General features: G+C 34.6%; 1 protein-coding gene across 1 annotated transcript in view; it reads right to left on the reverse strand.

Moving 5' to 3' along the window:
• CSMD3 (CUB and Sushi multiple domains 3) overlaps positions 1-19,427 on the reverse strand; it is a 615,639-nt gene that overhangs the window by 307,192 nt on the left and 289,020 nt on the right. The window contains 2 exon segments of the mRNA XM_070748648.1: positions 9,655-9,767; positions 16,579-16,682. Of these exon segments, the coding sequence (XP_070604749.1) occupies positions 9,655-9,767; positions 16,579-16,682 (217 nt within the window).

A 19,427-nucleotide genomic window follows, 5' to 3' on the forward strand; every position in this document is an offset into this window, starting at 1 on the left:
AGAATATGACAATTTGCCTGGCTGTGAACTCTTCAATCAGTATACCAAACATGAAATTCATTTAAATTTAAAAATGTTCTCTGTGTTAAATTAGCAAGCATGTAACTTGTCCAGATGCCAATTTAGCATGTGTATATTATTTTGTTTCAATTATTCAACCTACATTCAGAGCTACAGTATATACCATGTACCTCTCATATTCAAGTTATTAATGCCTTTGGATACAAATATCATCAACAGATACAGCTTTCTCTGTGAAAAGGTTTATATTATCAAATAAATTGCCAGTGAAATTCAACAAGTTCCTTCTTTACTATAGTTTCGTAAACTCCTCAAAACCCACCTAAGTCATCAGGCATGGGGGGACTGAGATATCTCCCCCGGGCCTATACAATTTATGTATGGTATGTTTGTACGTATGTCTGCTTAATAATGGGTTTTTAAAAATATTTTAAATTGGAAATTATTAGATTTGTTATGAACTGTTTTATTGTGTTGTGAGCCACCCCGAGTCTACGGAGAGGGGCGGCATACAAATCTAATGAATACCGTATATACTCGAGTATAAGCCGAGTTTTTTAGCCCCAAAAATGGGCTGAAAAACACAGCCTCGGCTTATACTCGGGTCATTGACAAAGTCACCACACGAGGGCGCCATTGCTTGAGCCAGAGCGAGGAGGCACCAGCTTTTGTCTCCTCTCGCACGCCGTAGTTCCTCTCCCTAGCTCAAGCAAAGAAGGCAGCCATTTGCAATGGTGAGTCGGATTAAAAAGGCCCCCTGCTGTCAGATTCTCCTCCCCCTCCTTTGAAAGGATTTAAACTGTTTAAAAAATGGTATTTTGTGGTAGTTGCTGTCCTTGCTTGGATAGGATCTAATAATGTGTTATGAGGCAGAGCTAGACAGGAATTCTTTTTCTATCTGTCTATCTTTCTATCTATCTATTTTTCTATCTATCTATTTTTCTATCTATCTATCTATCTATCTATCTATCTATCTATCTATCTGTATCTATTTCTTTCTATCTATCTATCTATCTATCTATTTTTCTATCTGTCTGTCTGTCTGTCTATCTTTCTATCTATATCTATCTATCTATCTATCTATCATCTATCTGTATCTATTTCTATCTAACTATTTTTCTTTCTATCTATCTATCTATCTATCTATCTATCTATCTATCTATCTATCTATCTATCTGTATCTATTTCTATCTATCTATCTATCTATCTATCTATCTATCTATCTATCTATCTATTTTTCTATCTGTCTGTCTATCTATCTTTCTATCTATATCTATCTATCTATCTATTTCTATCTATCTATCTATCTATCTATCTATCTATCTATCTATCTATCTATCTATTTGGTTTTCTATGCTGATAACCTCACAGCAGCTAATGCTGAAGCTCTTCTTTGGATACACTTATTTGTTTGTTTGTTTGTTTGTTTGTTTATTTATTTAATTGGATTTGTATGCAATCCCTCTCCAAGGACTCAGGGTGGCTCACAGCATATATAAAAACAGAACAATAATGTAAATCCAATTAATGATGAGAAGGAATCCAGTTTTGAAGGATTTTAACTCTTAGGTTTTAGCTTCCTGATCGAGCTACTTTTTTTACTTTTTAATTTATTGTTAATATTGTTAATTTGTTTACCCTCTTTTAAATTTACAGAGCTAGTTTACTGGTTTTCTTTAAAATAAATATTCTAAAACATGTCTCAATTAATGTAATTTTATTGTTTTCCATTTTTATAAGTTACCAGTAGCCACTGCATTTTCTAACCTCGGCTTATACTCGGGTCAATACGTTTTCCCAGTTTTTGTGGCAAAATTTGGTGCCTCGGCTTATACTCGGGTCGGCTTATACTCGAGTATATACGGTAAGTAAGTAAGTAAGTAAGTAAGTAAGTAAGTAAGTAAGTAAGTAAACAAACAAACAAACAAACAAACAAACAAACAAATAAACAAACCCAAAAGCAATGTTTTACCAGGATATTTAATGCTGCTACTTTAGTTTTTATGTTTTCTACATTTTTTTTAAAAAAGAAAATATTTTAATGAACATCACTGATGTTTGTGTAAGCCACCTAACATAAGAAACTAGATGCCATGTGCATTTTCTAAATAAAGCAAGCAGAAATGAATCACTCAACAGGTGTGGAGAATTGTGATCATTCAGGACTGACTTATAGCCAGAGGAGACTAGAGACCTTTTCTTCTTTGTTATTATTCCTTTTTTTATTTATGTTCTTTCCAGAAAGAGTCTTGGCTGAATAATGAGTGTTCGTTTGAAAACTGGTAGAAAGTTGTCGGAAATATAAACTTGCCTTTCTAATTGAAGGGGTGCATTAACAGAGGGATATGATCAAAATCAAGTGATGTACTAATACCACTCTATCAAGTTTTAGTAAAACCACACCTAGAATACTGCATCCAGTTTTAGTCACCACATTATAAAAACAAAAAGTTGAGACTTTATAAAAAGCACAGAGAAGAACAAACAGGATGATCAGGAGACTAGAGACTAAAACATATGAAGAATGGTTACAGGAACTGGCCATGGATAGTCTAGAGCAGTGTTTTTCAACCAGTGTGCCGTGAGACATGGTTAGGTGTGCCGCGAAGCTCCTAGGGAAGCTCCAGCTGGGCGGGGTGCTGCCGGTGCCTCCAACCTGGAGCTCCCACTCGCAGCTGCCCCCCCGGCTACTGCCCAATGCTGCTGTTGCCAGCGCTCTCCTGCTGGGCCCCAAAGAAGGAAGGCGGGAAAAAGGAGAGCTTCATTCTTGTAGGAAATCCAGTCCTTTTATAACTATTGTATATGGCTTTGATTGACATGGGCTTCACAAACCTAACACAGACAATAATTTGAGCTTGCTACTACTAAGAACATGTGGGCATCTGTCTTTTTTAGCTCACATAAAAAAAATACTATTCTAAAAGAGTGAGATTGATTTCACTGAAATTTTAAGGAATGTCTGTACGAAAGAAACAAAATGGAAGGACTTTAGATAGCAGCCTAAACAAAGAAACAAGAAGTAAACAAATTAGCCCTTAAAGGAATTGTTTATAGTTATTAGACTCTCTCTCTCTCTCTCTCCCTCCCTCCCTCCCTTCCATTCTGTTTCTCTCTCTCTCTCTCTCTTTTATATATAGAGAGGCCACTCCTATATGGTCATATCTACATGATCTCACCCAGTTCACATAGTCAGGATTATTCATAATAGTATCCCTGGCTTGTTCATGATCTCATCTAGGTTGTGTCAATAGGATGTTCTTAAATATTTGCTGGGAGAATTCACCAAAGCTGAAAAATCTGTTTCTTTTATTTCTTTTATAAGTATCATGAATTACAGCTAGTACTCAGGTTATAATAACAACTGGGGCTAGTTTTGCTGCGACTAAGTGATGTGATTTTAAAGTATTACTTAGCAAAAGCACTCCTGGCAGTCCTTGTTTCCATTATAATCCCAGGGAATGGAGATCATTAAGCGGAAAGAGGTGGAAGTGTCAGATAAGGAATGTAGAAGGAGGTGCAGGCAGGCACTGAAGCAACAGTAATGATTTACAAGGACAGCATGCAACCTTCACTGATGGATTCCCCACTGAGTTTGCTTCTGAGAATCCAGCAGGAAAGGTTGCAAAGGTTGCAATCATGTTATTGCATTTCACTGCAATATTGAGATTGTGATCTGGACATCCCAGATCATAATCACGTGACTGGGAGGATGTTGTGATGGATTCAACTTTTCAAACTGGTCAGAAATTCCCTTGTTCATGTTGAATGGATGGTGAATGAGTGGTCATAACTGAAGGTCTATTTGTAGTAGACACAGATCCATATGTGGTGGTTGTATTAGTAACATGAGACATGGGAGTGATTATAGGGAATGTAGCCCACTGGAGGGGTTTTTTATGCCTTTCCTGCCAATTTTCTTGGCAAGGTTTTTCATAGATGTTTTGCTCTTGTATTCTTTCATGGGATGAGATGACATGAATGGCCTCAACTCACCCAACTAGCTTTATGCATAAGACCTCATGGTCCATCTAGTCTGCCCTTATACTACTTCCTGTATTTTATCTTACAATGGATATATGTTTATCCCAGGCATGTTTAAATTCAGTTACTGTGGATTTCCCAACCACGTCTGCTGGAAGTTTGTTCCAAGGATCTACTACTCTTTCAGTGAAATAATATTTTCTCACGTTGCTTTTGATCTTTCCCCCAACTAACTTCAGAGTGTGTCCCCTTGTTCTTGTGTTCACTTTCCTATTAAAAACACTCCCCTCCTGAACCTTATTTAACCCTTTAACATATTTAAATGTTTCGATCATGTCGCCCCTTTTTCTTCTGTCCTCCAGACTATACAGATTGAGTTCAGTCTTTCCTGATACGTTTTATGCTTAAGACTTTCCACCATTCTTGTACCCGTTCATTATTATTATTTCTCTAAAGTGTCCACAGACAGCTCATAATAATAAAAACAATTAACTGGATAATCTTCAATATTTATATTCTTTATCATCTTTGTTCTAAAATTAAAGAATAGGGGGGGAATGCATGAAATTCATGATAATTCTGAATGATATTATAAAACCATCAGAACCCATTTATATCTGTGTCAATTATTTCTTGTTTGATTGATAATTATGACATTCACAGACACTCAGGTTTAAATTTAATAGGAAAAATGATTAAAATGCAACTTGGAAACTATTGCTGGGTTGATTTAAATAACTTTTATGCATTAATTGCAGAAACTTTGAAAGATTCCCAATATGAAACTCTAAAACAGGTTGAAGATTTTATTCATTTCTGAATAACTTTCACTATATCAAGGAAAGAAAGGGGGAAAATACTGTAGAAATCTACTTTCTTGTGAAATGTGAAAAAAATGGAGAGAGATAATTTTTCAGGTCCATCATTCAACTTCAATTTTTATAATATGTTTTATGGAGCTGCATTTCAAAGAGAAAGTAGATAGATGTGTCTCAAAGGGTCATATTGTTTTATTCTTCCTTAATTTTCTCCAAATCTCAGTTTAACCAGCCTTCAATGTTTCATCGTTCTAAACGAATGAGAACATCTGCAGCTATGAATCATATCTATGTCCACCTGAATGTTTTCATTTTGTGTTGTATATTATATCTGCAACCCACATTCTATATTATACGCAGCAGATATATTTCTGACAACCAACACAGATGAATGCAGTTAATCCCAGTTGCAAGCCAGGAATCTGTAAATGTAGTCATTTCTCTAGGTTATTATTCCAGCAGGTCTAATTTGGAAAAAAACACATATTTTACCATAAATTGCAATTTGAGCAAATAATTTAGATTTAGAGCAAAGGCTAGACTAATATATAATAAAGTAATAGAATACATCGCTGCATAATAGAAGTAAAAACATAATTCAGTACAGAATCACAAATAGTCCCTTTCTATACAAATTATTAATCATTCTGCCTTTCTCAAAAAGCCAGACCAACAGTTGATAATCCACTATCATGACATATAACTAATTAAACCACAGTCTTTTATGAAGCAACTGAATGATATCATATACATTATTAAATAGAAAAGGACATGAAGTTACCAAAAGTACTTTATAGAGCCTCTGTAATTCAGTTTGCCTAGGATTTATTGTTCTCTATAGCAGACCCGATCTAAAACATATTCAAATTCAGCTTCGAAACTTGACCTTGTGTTGATATGTATTATGTCCTTCTTTTAAATGTATTCTATCCCTTTATCCCAAGACATTTGGAGCTTCAATTTTCCATTCCAGAATGGCTAGACCTGTATATTCCAACGGAGCAATTCATACTTCTCCAAAATAAATGAGAGAGAGAGAGAGAGAGAAGAAAGAAGGAAGGGAGGGAGGGAGAGAGAGAGAGAGAGAGAAAGAGAGAGAGAGAAAGAAAGAAAGAAAGAAAGAAAGAAAGAAAGAAAGAAAGAAAGAATCCAACCCACCAACCAAACAACCAACCAACCAACCAACCAAACAAACAATCATCTGGAGAGAATTTTACATGCATGGAGAAATCCTATGCTGTTATTCTTGCCAACAATCACACAAATAGAAAGGATGTATAAGCCTTAGTAAAATATTAAGTAATTAATTTTAAATATTTCTTTGTTAAAATTTATAATATTTAAATTAGTTGTGGATCATTAGTTGTTTTCTGCCATTCTGTTTCTGAATGTTGGCAAAATAATTCAAAATTAATTCAAAATATCAAGCTAATATTCCCCCTTTTTCCCTTGGGTGATGGGGAACTCATTCTGTATAGGATATTTAACAGTGGTTTATAATATAAGCAGGATCACCAAAATATTTTAGGATCCCATTTGGGCAACACTTTGACACTTGCTAACATAATTCAAATTCAATATTTGTAATCACCATAATATATGACATCATTTTTGCTTTACGTTGCCTGCTATTTGTAACAATGCTTCCATCCTTTTCTCAGTGTAGATTAAATTGTACATAATTTTTTTATAAAAAAATGAATGTAAGATTCTGATTAGTAGTAATATAACTATTTTGCAGGTATTAGTCTAATTACAACATGCATATTCTTTTTAGTATTGTATTTAAAATCCAGAGCTATCTCCAAAACAGAAAGATCAGAGAGTTACAGTATATGAATATCTGTCCTTTTATTACAAACATTTTTTCTAACTATAAAATTATGTCTGTTACATTGTTTTGTAACTTCATTAAAAAGCTGTGAGATAAAGTGGAGAGTGACATATTCAAATCTCCTTTGTAGAACATTAATTAAACAATCAATTTTATGAATAGGTAAACATGCCCTAGGCATCTATTTACAAAATACATTCACAAATGCCATGGAACATAGACCAAAGTAATATATTAACTAAGAATATATTCCAATAACCTAGCCTGATTATATAATGACACCGTTGGATATTTCCAATAAAAAAAGCATCTGCATGATTTGAGTTATACATCTGTGCAGTGAACAGCAACCATGTTACAATGTATGATATTTAGATTATTAAAAAGTCTTAAATCAAATTTGGGTAACGTGTTTGTTCTCTGATGAGATAGTTTCATAAATCTCATTTTGGAGTGTTTTATTTATTTATTTATTTATTTATTTATTTATTTATTTATTTATTTATTTATTTATTTATTTACTTATTTACTTACTTACTTACTTACTTACTTACTTACTTACTTACTTACTTACTATTTATTTATTTATTTATTTATTTATTATTTATTTTTGGATTTGTATGCCTCCCCTCTCCGAAGACTTTATAATTATAAAACATTGTGATTGAGTAAAAATAAATAGCACTAGCAATGCGTAGTATTCAACTCCTCTATTATTTTAGTACATTCAATCTCATTTCCGTTTCATATAAATTGGTCCCCTCTGCCTTCTTCCAATCTGTTCCAGGGAGTCTCTCAAACAGATGAGTTTGATATAAGTAATATTACATATTGACTTTTCATGGAAAAACAAAATTGTAAGACAACACTTGAGCATTACCCCAGAATTATTATTTTAAAAATCTCCAAGTTCACCAAGTAAGCTTAACAAAATGGAAATTTAACAAAACCAATCTAGTTCTACTAAAAATCTTCAAAAATAATGTTTTCCATGTAGTCATTCGAATAATGGCAGCATATATTATCTTCCCCTATAAAATTTTGATTAGCTATTTTAACTGTGCAATATCTTTATAATGTATAATAGAACATCTGTATGCAATATCTTAAAGCAGATATTGCTTTTTCTGGAATGACTTGCAGCAGCATAAATTCTCAGGGATGGAGCTTGCGAAGTTAGTTGAATCCAGATAGGTTGGTTACTAGTTTCCATAATTTCCATATGAAGTACATTTTTGTTCTGGTTGTTGTTTTTGCAGTTTGGTTTGTACTTTATGGTATCATGTTACAGACACAATGTCATGGTTTTCAGTTTGATGACTTATATCGATCAAATTTAATATAAACGAACAGAAAAAACCATTTAGGACCATCAAAACTAACCCAAAGCAATAAAATTGCATCTTGATGATGTCAAAGTCATTAAATCAGTATCAATGCATTTTTTTATCCAAAGATGTGAAACATGCTTCTATGTGTGCTTCTATGATCACTTCCCATGGAATCTATGTATTTTTTTGTGATTTTATGGTTGTTTCCAAGATTTGGAATCTATCAGGCATGGTAATTAGATTGTCCAATATTGATAGACATGATGGACAGCAATAAAGAAATATGGGAGCGTTTTGTAGGAAATTGGCTACATTTTTATTTATTTCCAGGCAGGTATTGTGGGTATAATTTAAGCACATGTGGCATTTTTTGCATTCTTCATTCCCTTTGGTGGTTTTATTACATTTGTAGCATATATCATTTATCATAAATATTTTTCATAACTTGCACTAAACATATTTATATAAAGTTCTAGCAGTTTTACATTCTGCTCCCCGCGGAGTGGGAACTTGCCAAATTCCAGTTTTTGTTACAACGATACAAGAATACCACAGAAACTCAAACACAAAATGTATTCATCTTTTAAAGAATGACTGAAGTCAAGTGTATGTAATGTTCCCTTGATTCACTACAGGAACATGTTTTCAAGTCTGTTTGCTTAGAGCATTGTATTACCGACAGTTTTGTCATTATCCAAACTTGTAGCTTTTCCACTCTTTTGCCAGGATACATTTCTACAACCAACTGAAGAGAAATATTAATCAGGTACACTGCATAAGATCAATAACTCACCCCGCTTTTCAGAAACAAATCCAGGAGGATTCTTTCTCCTCTCTACATATATAATGTAGAAAAGCAAAAGACACTTACAAGAATGTTTATAACTCCGCTCCTGAATCATTCTTTAAAAGGGAAAAATAAATAAATATTTGATAGCATGGCTTTTTGAGTCTGCATAAAAATGCCTTTGACTTCATTCCTTTTAAGAAAAAAGGACTGTGTACTCTTCATCTGACATACCTGGAATCAAACATTATATTGGGAATTTTAAGATAAGCTCCACTGTTAAAAACTGTAAAAAAGAAAAAGAAATGAAGGAAGGAAGGAAGAAAAAAGAAAGAAAGAAAGGAAGGAAGGAAGGAAGGAAGGAAGAAACAAACAAACACCTTCCAGGCAATCATTCACATTGACTTATAAGTGTTCTATTTTTTTTAAAAAAAACAACATTTGAATTCTGTATTCATGCCTCCTTCAAGCCCCTTGATATCGACCCCACTTCCTGGGAAACCCTGGCACAATATCGACCAACATGGCGCATGCTGATCCATCAAAGCTGCCAGACATCTAAGGCCAGAAGAACTTTCATAGCAGAAGAGAAGTGAGCACATTGCAAAGCCAGAGATGCAAATGCTGTGATAATGGCGTCCACGCATGTCTGCCCAACATGTGGCAGAACATTTTGTGCCCATATAGGCCTTACCAGCCACCTGCGGACCCATCGCATACAGTCCACAACCCATTAGATGTCAAAATCCTCTTCGAACACAATGGTCGAACATCATCATCCATATACAATATTTTAAACAATACTTATGCTAATATCATTTCCAAAGCAAAGTCAAGATTTGTGTTCCTTTTTAGTTGAATATCTAATGGGATTACAGTTACCTTTGTAGTTAACTTTGAAACCAACTGAGCCCACACTTTCATCCGTCTGAAGATGCAGCCACATCTGATTGTTCATGCTAACGATTAAATCCGGCACAAAGCTTCCTGTTAATCTAATCATAAACAAAATAAAAAGTCCATTAGCTGTAAATTGGATATGAAATAAAGCTATTTTAAAAAATCAAGCAGAGAAGTTGATTATAGCACTCTAGCCTTTAAAAGCTAGAACTTCATATTAATGGCGTACTAGCATTTGAAAAAAAGAAAGAAAATAATAACCAGAAAGGGGGCAACGGAGGGAAAGGGAAGAGTAGAGAGAAGCAGTATAAGGGAGGGGACAGCTGTGGAGGAAGGAGGGGGAGGTAAAGGGAACAGTGGGAAGAGAAGGGGGAGGAGAGAGGGAAAGAGAGAGAGGGGAGAGAAGGAGAATCTCTAATCAGGAGAAATTACTACTTACAAATATCTTTTTTGTTTTCTATAATTGAGTAACTGCATGACAGTATTTGACTCTCTCTCTCTCTTTTTTTTCTCTCTCTCTCTCACACACACTTCTTATTAAGAGTAACTATCTTATAGGTACCTGCTGACTAACGACTTTACTTAAGAGTATAATATCCTAATGCCACAGCATGCAAGTGTTTTTATTTAAATCTTGCCATTGACACAGAGTTCAAAAGAAAGCTGTTCAGCTGGCAAAATAAGAATAGGTTTTTATTACAAGAGATTCAAATGGAACTAAAATAGTGAAGGCTGATGAAGACATAAATTATATTATATTCTGAATAGGTTTACCTACTCCTGCTAGTTTCATACATTAACCATAATAGTGTTCAGATTTAGCTTAGCATGCCTTTTAAACCCAATAATTCCAGTTTGTATGCCATTGTCTAAGAGCTAAACCTATGTGTTTAATTGATATGCAAACACTCTGTTGGACTTTGTAAAAACAAGGCAATGCTAAAACATTACTATTGTGCAGTACATAACTTCTGATCTTCATCATATGTACAAATTTAATAATTCTTTTCTCCTATGAAACTACGTACAAGTATTTTTTTTCTTCCCATAATCTATCCTTTATCCATATGCAAATCTATAAATGATTAACATTTTAATCTGGGCATCAGCAAAAAGTCTATAATAGTTTCCAGTATGTTGTGGAAATATATCTTAGTTCAATCTTGATTAAATAAATCAACTTTGGCTTCCAGTAATCTTGATCTTTGAACCATTTAGATATCATCATACAATTTGAAGTCTCTTCAGATTTTATTTTTGCCAGCTGAAAAACGTGTTTAAACATGCTGAATGTGATAATAGATGTCTTTTTGAAAGTGAACTTCCCTCGGGAGAAGTTCATTATCTTGCTATCCCTGCTAGTGAATTTGGGCAATTCTTATGCTCATAATATAAAGTGTTCTCATAACCATCCTGAAAGGTAGAGGGTTTTTTTGATATAGTGTTATCTGGAGACAATTGGATTCTACTGAATTTGCCATCTCAAATCAGTTTAGACTGGAACAAGCACATGAGTCCATATTCACTCTTTTGACTTCCCCTTTAGTTTCCAGATCTATTTTGACCACAATTATGAGAATTTTGGGCAAGAAATATTTAAAAGTTGAAGTGCAAAACATGAAATACAGTATGTTTATATACCTTTAAAAAAAACCCGAGGGAGGGAGGGAGGACATATATCTTATTATTTCTTTTAGAAGATTTCTCCTTTTTTCCACTTTACACACTTTAAAATTTAAAAAATTGGATAATTTTTTTATTTGAGTTTTTAGCAATCGGTCCCGAGGATGTTTAAAAGTGTACAAAAATATTGTTTCAGGGGTTTTATTAATTATTAAAAATAAATGCTCTGAGTGATCATTTAACTGGGCATTTCACTGGATTTGAAAATTTGAAAAATTTGAAAAGGTCCTAGAACTTCCTGGATTTACTTTCAGCTTCTCAATAGCAGTAATCCAATCTCTTCTTATAACAAAATTGAACGTTATGTTATTTTCTACAGAACTGCTATATCAAAACATCTCCCCAAAGAGTCTCCATTATGTTTGCCTGAATTAACAGGCATATTAAAAAGAGAGATATATATAAATGAATAAAACTTGCAAAAGAGATTAAAAATGCAATTGGAACATGAAATAACTTTGAGACAGTTACGCTTAGCTTGTCAAGACTGCAAATTGGGGGGGGGGGGCGGGGGGGGGGGCGGGAAAGTCAGCAAATTATTTGCAAATTTTTGTCCACGATATCTTTTTTGTTATAATATAGTGGTAACTTTACTGTGAAGCTAACAACATTGAATAATACTCTGATAAGAAAATAAAGATAGAACATTCATTTGCATTCATAACAAATCAGTGTAATTTCATCAGTCTTGTTAAATGTATGTCTTACTTTGAATTGGCGGATAAAAATATTAGCATCTTAAACTAGTTCATATTTCTCTAAGGGAAATTGAGAAGTTAGAGAGCAGATAAATTAGTAAGTATGCCAGGTTGAATATGAGAAAATGATAGAACTAAAACTATATTATATAAATTTAAAGACTATCATGATATCATATCAGATTGAAATTCAATGTCATTATTATTATTATTTGCACTTGTGTCGAAGTTCAAAGGCATTTACAGATTGAAAAGATTAGTTGATAACATTAAAAAGAGCCGGGGTGGCGCAGCAGGTAGAGTGCTGTACTGAAGGCTACTGAAGCTGACTGTAGATCTGAAGGTTAGCGGTTCAAATCTCATCACCGGCTCAAGGTTGACTCAGCCTTCCATCCTTCCGAGGTGGGTAAAATGAGGACCCGGATTGTGGGGGCAATAGCCTGGGTCTGTTAAGAAGTGCTATTGCTAACATGTTGTAAGCCGCCCTGAGTCTAAGGAGAAGGGCGGCATTAAAAATTGAATAAATAAATAAATAAATAAAATAAATAAATAAATCACTGTTGTCTAGGAGATACCCCACTGAAAACTCTTATTAGGTCTCCAGCAGGAACTGGATAAAGGACAGAGACTCAAGTTTCAAACATGGGCTTGCTAACCTCCCTCCTAGCATCTTACCCATGTGAGCCATATACCTTGTTCAGTGTCATAATTTCTACTCAACTCACCGATCCTTAGACACATCTCTATCAAAGTATGTCATTAATAAGAGATTAATGATGCTTCTCTAATGTAAATTAGAATCTAAATTTCAAAAATGTTCATGAAAACTACCTGAAAAAGATGCGTATTCTATAATCATATACATATATTTCAGTAATGTAATAAATAACATTGACACTAGGAAGAAAAATTATTTGATTTTTTTTCTTTTCCTGCTATCAAAATGCTTCGACAACAATAAGAAATAAAAGAAAAGGTTTTATGCAATAAACAGAGGAATAAGAACCAAAGATATATGAATTGATTCTGTGAGTTGGATATGTAACTTCACTTATCCTTCTAATATGCATCACATTTAGAAGAAATATAGTTAGATCAATACAAGAAAAGCCTGAATATTATGTCTGTGTTTAAGATGTACAGATTATTATCTCATAAAAGAAGAAATGTTTATGAAAACATTTGGTGGAAATACAAGTAAGGGGTTTAATATAAATATAAACCTGAAGGCTAGATAATATAAACATTGATCCACTCTAAAATCACATTGTTTTGAGAAAATCTTTGTTGATGGTGAAGTTAAAAATCCTTTCCTCAAGAAATATTTTCAACATTCCCTCTTTCATCTCCCCATCAAGAGGTCACAGCTCTTCTTCAATCTTTGAGAAGAAGGGATAAATTATCAAGCAGAAAAATACAACAACAATGTATAATAGCTATATCAATACATTGATTTTTTTTTTAGTGACCTTGTAATCCCTTGCATTGGGGTGGAGTTGGGGCACAGATAGAATTGATTGTTTACTGGCTACATGCCCTTCCTGATACCTAAGCAGAGTTCAAAGCAAATATTTTATTTTGCACCAAGAGAAAGAAATATCTGCCACTATCTAGGATCAAACACACGATCTCCTGACCTCACAGACTTCCTCTAAGGCACCACACCACTCAGATCAACTCACTGAATGAAATGTAATTAAAATAAGTCTTGGTTGCCTTTAAACCTTATTCTTGTTGAGGCTTATAACAATGCTATAGAGATTTCCAGAAAGTCCATGGATTTCGGCTGATGTGACAGAAATAGACAAGGTCTCAATATGATCTTTCACCTAGGTGAATTTTGCTTATTAAGAAACTATATAACATGGATTTTCAAACCTAAGGTGGCTGTGCTTCCTGTGATTTCCAGGTCTTGGCAAAAATAAGACATTATGAGTGACCTGAGGGGCAAATGATGTGGGTTTTTAAATTTGTTAATATAGTTATTTTGCATTTTAATCTGATTTATGCTGTGGTTGTCTCTGGCCCAGCTCCTGCCCCAGGGAATGTGGAGGTGGATGCAGGGGAAACTTCAACATGTCATAGGCCTGTGTTATTGCCGACAGAGTCAGTTCAGAGTTTAGTTTCCTCGGATGAAGAAGAAGGTGGGAGTGACTTGGAAGAGGGGGGCTTGGCACACAGCCCAGGAAGCCAATCTCCATTATCTTCCATTGATTTGGATGAAGACATCTTGGACCCACGCAAGCGCAGAATTATGCGTAGAAGAGACCAAGTAAGGACATATTACAGGAGATAAGAGAGACCACCTGTGTTTGGGTGGGGCTCCAGTAATTAGGGCTGCTGCTATAAATAGCAGTGTGTGGGTTTGGCCGTTGTGGAAGAGTATCTGATCGCAGTTCTTCAGGAATCGTGTGTTGCTGTTTTCTGGACTTTGTTGATTTTTCACGCCTTCGAAACCAAAGCAGAGCAAGTGTGTGTGTGTCTCACTTTGTTGGAAGAAGAAGGGGCATGAAGTTTCTTCACAGCTGCTAGCTAAGTACTTAATGACTACTTAAGGGAAATTGTACAGACTACCCGGTTGTTTTGGGATGAGTGCTCCTTGCAATACAAAAAGAGTGCTTAGTTTATTTTGAATTTTGTGATAAAGAACATTGTTTTGAATTTTCAAATGTGTGTGTGTCTGAAATTTGTACCCTTGAATTTTCGGGAGGCTCCTACCAGAGAGCCCGGCAGAACAATTTATATTCTTTTTTTAAAATGATGTTCAGATTTATTAGCTTTTAACTTTCCTAAGATGACAAACAAGCTGGACACTAGTTCCAGATAAGAAAAGTTCAAGTTACTACAAATTGGGGTCTGGCTTATCACTGTTGTGAACCCTAAACAAACTTTCTTCTTACAATTTATTACCTCTCAGACTTCAGACTTCATTTTAATAAACATGTGTTGTTATCAATTTCCCTCTTTCAGATTTCTTTGTTATGTAAACTATGAAAGGGATGTAAGCCAACGTTCGGGGTTCCCTCTTTGAATGCAAGGAATCTCTTTTTTAAAAAAATATTCTGATAAATTGTAATAAAATGATCTTCTTGTCTCATTGGAAAATGTGCAGTGAGAAATAGGAATTAACTGTTCTTATTCATTAATATAAATGCAGTATATTTATATGAAATGGATAGGGAAAGGTTATAATTCTTCTTTCCATTTAACAAAAATAATTAAAACAAAGAGATAAGAGTTTGGAACACAGAACAGTGGACAATAGACATAACTGTAGAAGGATAATGTGCATTTCCAAGGAATAGGTGTGCCTATCTTTTGAAAAGGAGGTTATTTAGAAAATGGAAATCAAATTATTATTATGTTATTAAAATATTATTTTTATTTTATTTCCAAACTTAGAGGCTGTCCAGGTTCTTGACAACTCTGAGCAAATTTACCAATAAAGCAGAAAAAAACCATATTGAAATGGGGGCAAAAAGGGAGAGGCCATTTTTGCTATCCCCATTTTTTACTATGTAAAATCCAAGATTGGCATAGAGGGAACAAAATTTTCTATAGTGGTCAAAATGCCATGGGATAGAATAATTAAAGAAAAGATGCTAAAGGAAGGACAAATTAAGATTGAATGACAAATACTAAAATAATGTCAAAGAGAGGCAGATAACAGTACACTTATCATGCAGTATACTTATCATGCATCCATAACAAGCACTAAGCCATACAATATAATAAGCACTAGGCAAATACACTCCCCCCTGAAGGCAAAGCAAAAGTGAATGAGCGTTAAAGCATCATTATGGTGAACCAGCCCAAAATATTTAAAGTGAAAATACAAGAGACTACAATAGATAGTTTACAATGGCAAACCCTAACAACCATGTGCCTTGTACTAACAATCTCCCCCTTTGGGGTTGACATTTAAACACAGTTCCATTTTGAATTGCCCAATGGCAAGTTGTCCCACTGAAAATTTGTTGTGTCCAGTTGTTCTTCGTTGAGTTGGCTGTGCCGAGGCAGTCATGGTAAGTTGTCCTAGGCTATATATAACTAATTCAGGATTTTCTGCAAGATAACATATAACTAACTTAAGGTGTATTGATCACTTAAGTAATATGTCTGCCATTTTGTATTGAAATATGTGCTGTACTTGAAGTTGAAGGAAATATGTGATGTAATTGGAGGATGGAGAGATTGCTCAAGCACTGATGATGTTACTTATTTGGGTAATGAAATGTCTGCAACCAATCTTGGAGAGCATCATGGATCCCAAAGATTATTCTGTTATTTTATGTATTTTGTCAGCTTAAAAATAGGTTAAGGTTAAGAGTTACAGCCAACAGAAAGATAATGTGATATCTTTATTTTAACCTTAACTTATTTTGTTTTCCTATACATTGTCATGTGAATCTGAAATTATATTACCATTTATAAGCCATGTGAATAGGAGGACTGCTCTTCTTTAGTCTTTGGTGAGATGTGAACAAACTATTATTTCATCAGGGTAGAGACTATGGAGACTTACACTTGGAGCACAGTTCTAGGATCACCTACTTCACCTCCATCCCCAATTGTTAGTGTATCATAGCCAATTTCCAGATCAAATTCTTCAAAATTAATTTGAATAACCTAGAATGAAAAAAACAAAAACAAAAACAAATTTACTTAAAATGACTACAATTTTTTTTCTTTATCATTCAAACAAATGCTCAGACGGTATAACAGGGCTTATTATACAGCACTACCAATAGCACTTAGACTTATATATTGCTTCATAATACTGTATAGTACTCTCAAAATGGTTTACGGAGTCAGCGTATTGCTCCTAACTATCTGGATTTTCATTTTACTGACTTATAAAGGATGGAACACTGACTCAACCTTGAGCCCATCAGGATCAAACTCTAGGCTGTGGACAGAGTAAGTCTGTAATACTGCATTGTTCAATGAGCAACCTGGTCTTTTATATTATATAAAAGTTGTGTTCTTTTAAGACTCTTTCATTTTAGTTAGATAAATGAGTCATTCCTCTAAGACAAAATTCATGGAAGAAATGGTCAGTATTTTACCCATGCTATCATGAAGTTTCTGGAAATATAACGCTCATTTTAAGCCAATATCATGATTTAAATGGGAAGTTGTTACCATTTTAATAACATGAAATAAAAGAAAGTGCTGGTGGCAAAAATTATATTACACATTAATAATCAAACTTACATGTTTTTAACTACATCCCCATTTAATCATATCCCCATTTATTCATGTACAAACCAGCAAATGATATTGATGATCAAATACTAAAAAGCAGATATAATTTGATACATTATACAAAAGCAATATCATATTTTAACTTCTGCAATTACTATAATAAATAAATCAATGTTATTTTATTTTTGAAACGTTTCATGTAATGACTTTCATTTGAAGATTAAACTTTCTCTGATATAACTCTGAGTGCATAAAAGAAATGAAACCATTTGTATTTATATCATACCTGAGGGGGGTGTTAAGGTGATTTCACAGTTTCAATAAACACTTGATAAATGTTGTTGTGCTTTATCTGTGATAGGTGCCTTAGATTTTTATGAACGTTAAATTCGAGATGGAATAAATTTACATCCTTGAACAGGGATACCATATTTGAACCCACACTGTTCTTACTGTAGATCTACTCCTCCATTTTTAGGAAGTTTAGGTGAAATATTAAGGATCTTCAAACAGTGGTGTTGTCAGGGTTCCAAGTAATATATCTCACTTAATAAGAACTGAGAGGCAGGCAAATTCTTCAAAGAACATTTTATTGGCATATATCAAATTGGCACAATCCTGGTGAAAACTGGAAAACTTTGTCACTCCCCCACCAGTCTCCAGTCACATGGTCCAATCAGCATTCAGTCTAGTTGCTAGACGACCTCACTCTCCACCTTTCAAATGCCTCCACCAACATTATTTTATTTCCAGGGAAATATTTTTATTTAGCCTACAACAACCAGCTATCTCTACAACCCGGACCCCTTCCCTGAAGCAATAAGAAGACAAATCTCCGTAGAGCAGGGGTAGGCAAAGTTGGCTCTTCTATGATTTGTGGATTTCAACTCCCAGAATTCCTGAGCCAATCATGCTAGTTCAGGAATTCTGGGAGTTGAAGTCCACATGTCATAGAAGAGCCAACTTTGCCTACCCTGGCCCTGGAGAACTACAAAAAGGAAAATGGCCACAGTTCATCCACCTTAAGAGTTGACAGTTGTCATAATACCCATAGTTAAAAATTATCCAGACAGAAGTATGGCAGATACTTAAATTGTCAAACTACAATACCTTAGAGGATGCAATGACATTAGGACTGGAGCGATTGTAAATTTTACAAGTTGTCTCCAAAAATGAATGCACAATGGGAAAAAAGCTTGTTGGTTTAGAGTAATAAATCAATAAACTGAATAATCTTAAAACAGAATGTTTTCCTTGAACATGGAGTTGAAGGTTAATTGATGAATAAGAAGAACAATATTTAAATAAAGCATGCCTGGGAATAAATACCATGCTTAGCAAAGGGTTCAAAACTGACCCTTATTTTACACACTACAAATAATTATGTAATGTAGAAGTCACAACACATGGGATTGGCACTATGATATATGCATTCTGATAAAGATTGCTGCTGGTCAAAACAATAAAAAAAACTATTAGCAGAAGGTGAACTGGAAACGTCATCTATTCTTTCAGCCTTCTAGCATGGTCTGTTTTGAGATAAAACATGTATACTAATTTGTAGTGATGGGCAAACCCAACGGTGTTCGGATTCGGCAAGTTCGGACGAACTTCACACAAAGTTCGGCCGAACCTGAAACCGAACAGTCCGTGGTACCAAAGCTCCGCTCCCGGAATCCCATGTTTTTTTATTTTTACGGATTTTTTAATTTTTATTTATTTTTATTTTTACGAAAAAGGATGCCACGGCGGCACCGCAAGCAAAGGGAGGTCCTTTCACGTAAAAATATATATATATATTTTTACGTGAAAGGATCTCCCTTTGAAGGAGCTGGGGAATCCCACGAAGTGATTCCAGGGGCGGAGCTTTGACATCATGTATACCAGCAGGTTGCTAAGGACACCAAGGTGATGACTTCCTGGATTCCATGGAATCCAGGAAGTGATCACCTTGGCATCCTTAGCAACCTGCCGGTATACGTGACGTCAAAGCTCTACCCTTGGAATCTCTTTGTGGGATTCCCCAGCTCTTTTTGTCCCTCCCTCCCAGCCTCCTGACCAGCTCCTCCTCCTCTTCTCAGCAGATGACAGCCGGGCGCTGGCTTTCGCGTTGTTCAGCACAAACGCCGAACCAAAGCACAATTTTTTTAAAAAAAATCAGGTTTG

This window comes from Erythrolamprus reginae, chromosome 3 (assembly GCF_031021105.1).
Source record: "Erythrolamprus reginae isolate rEryReg1 chromosome 3, rEryReg1.hap1, whole genome shotgun sequence".
NCBI lineage: Eukaryota > Metazoa > Chordata > Lepidosauria > Squamata > Dipsadidae > Erythrolamprus > Erythrolamprus reginae.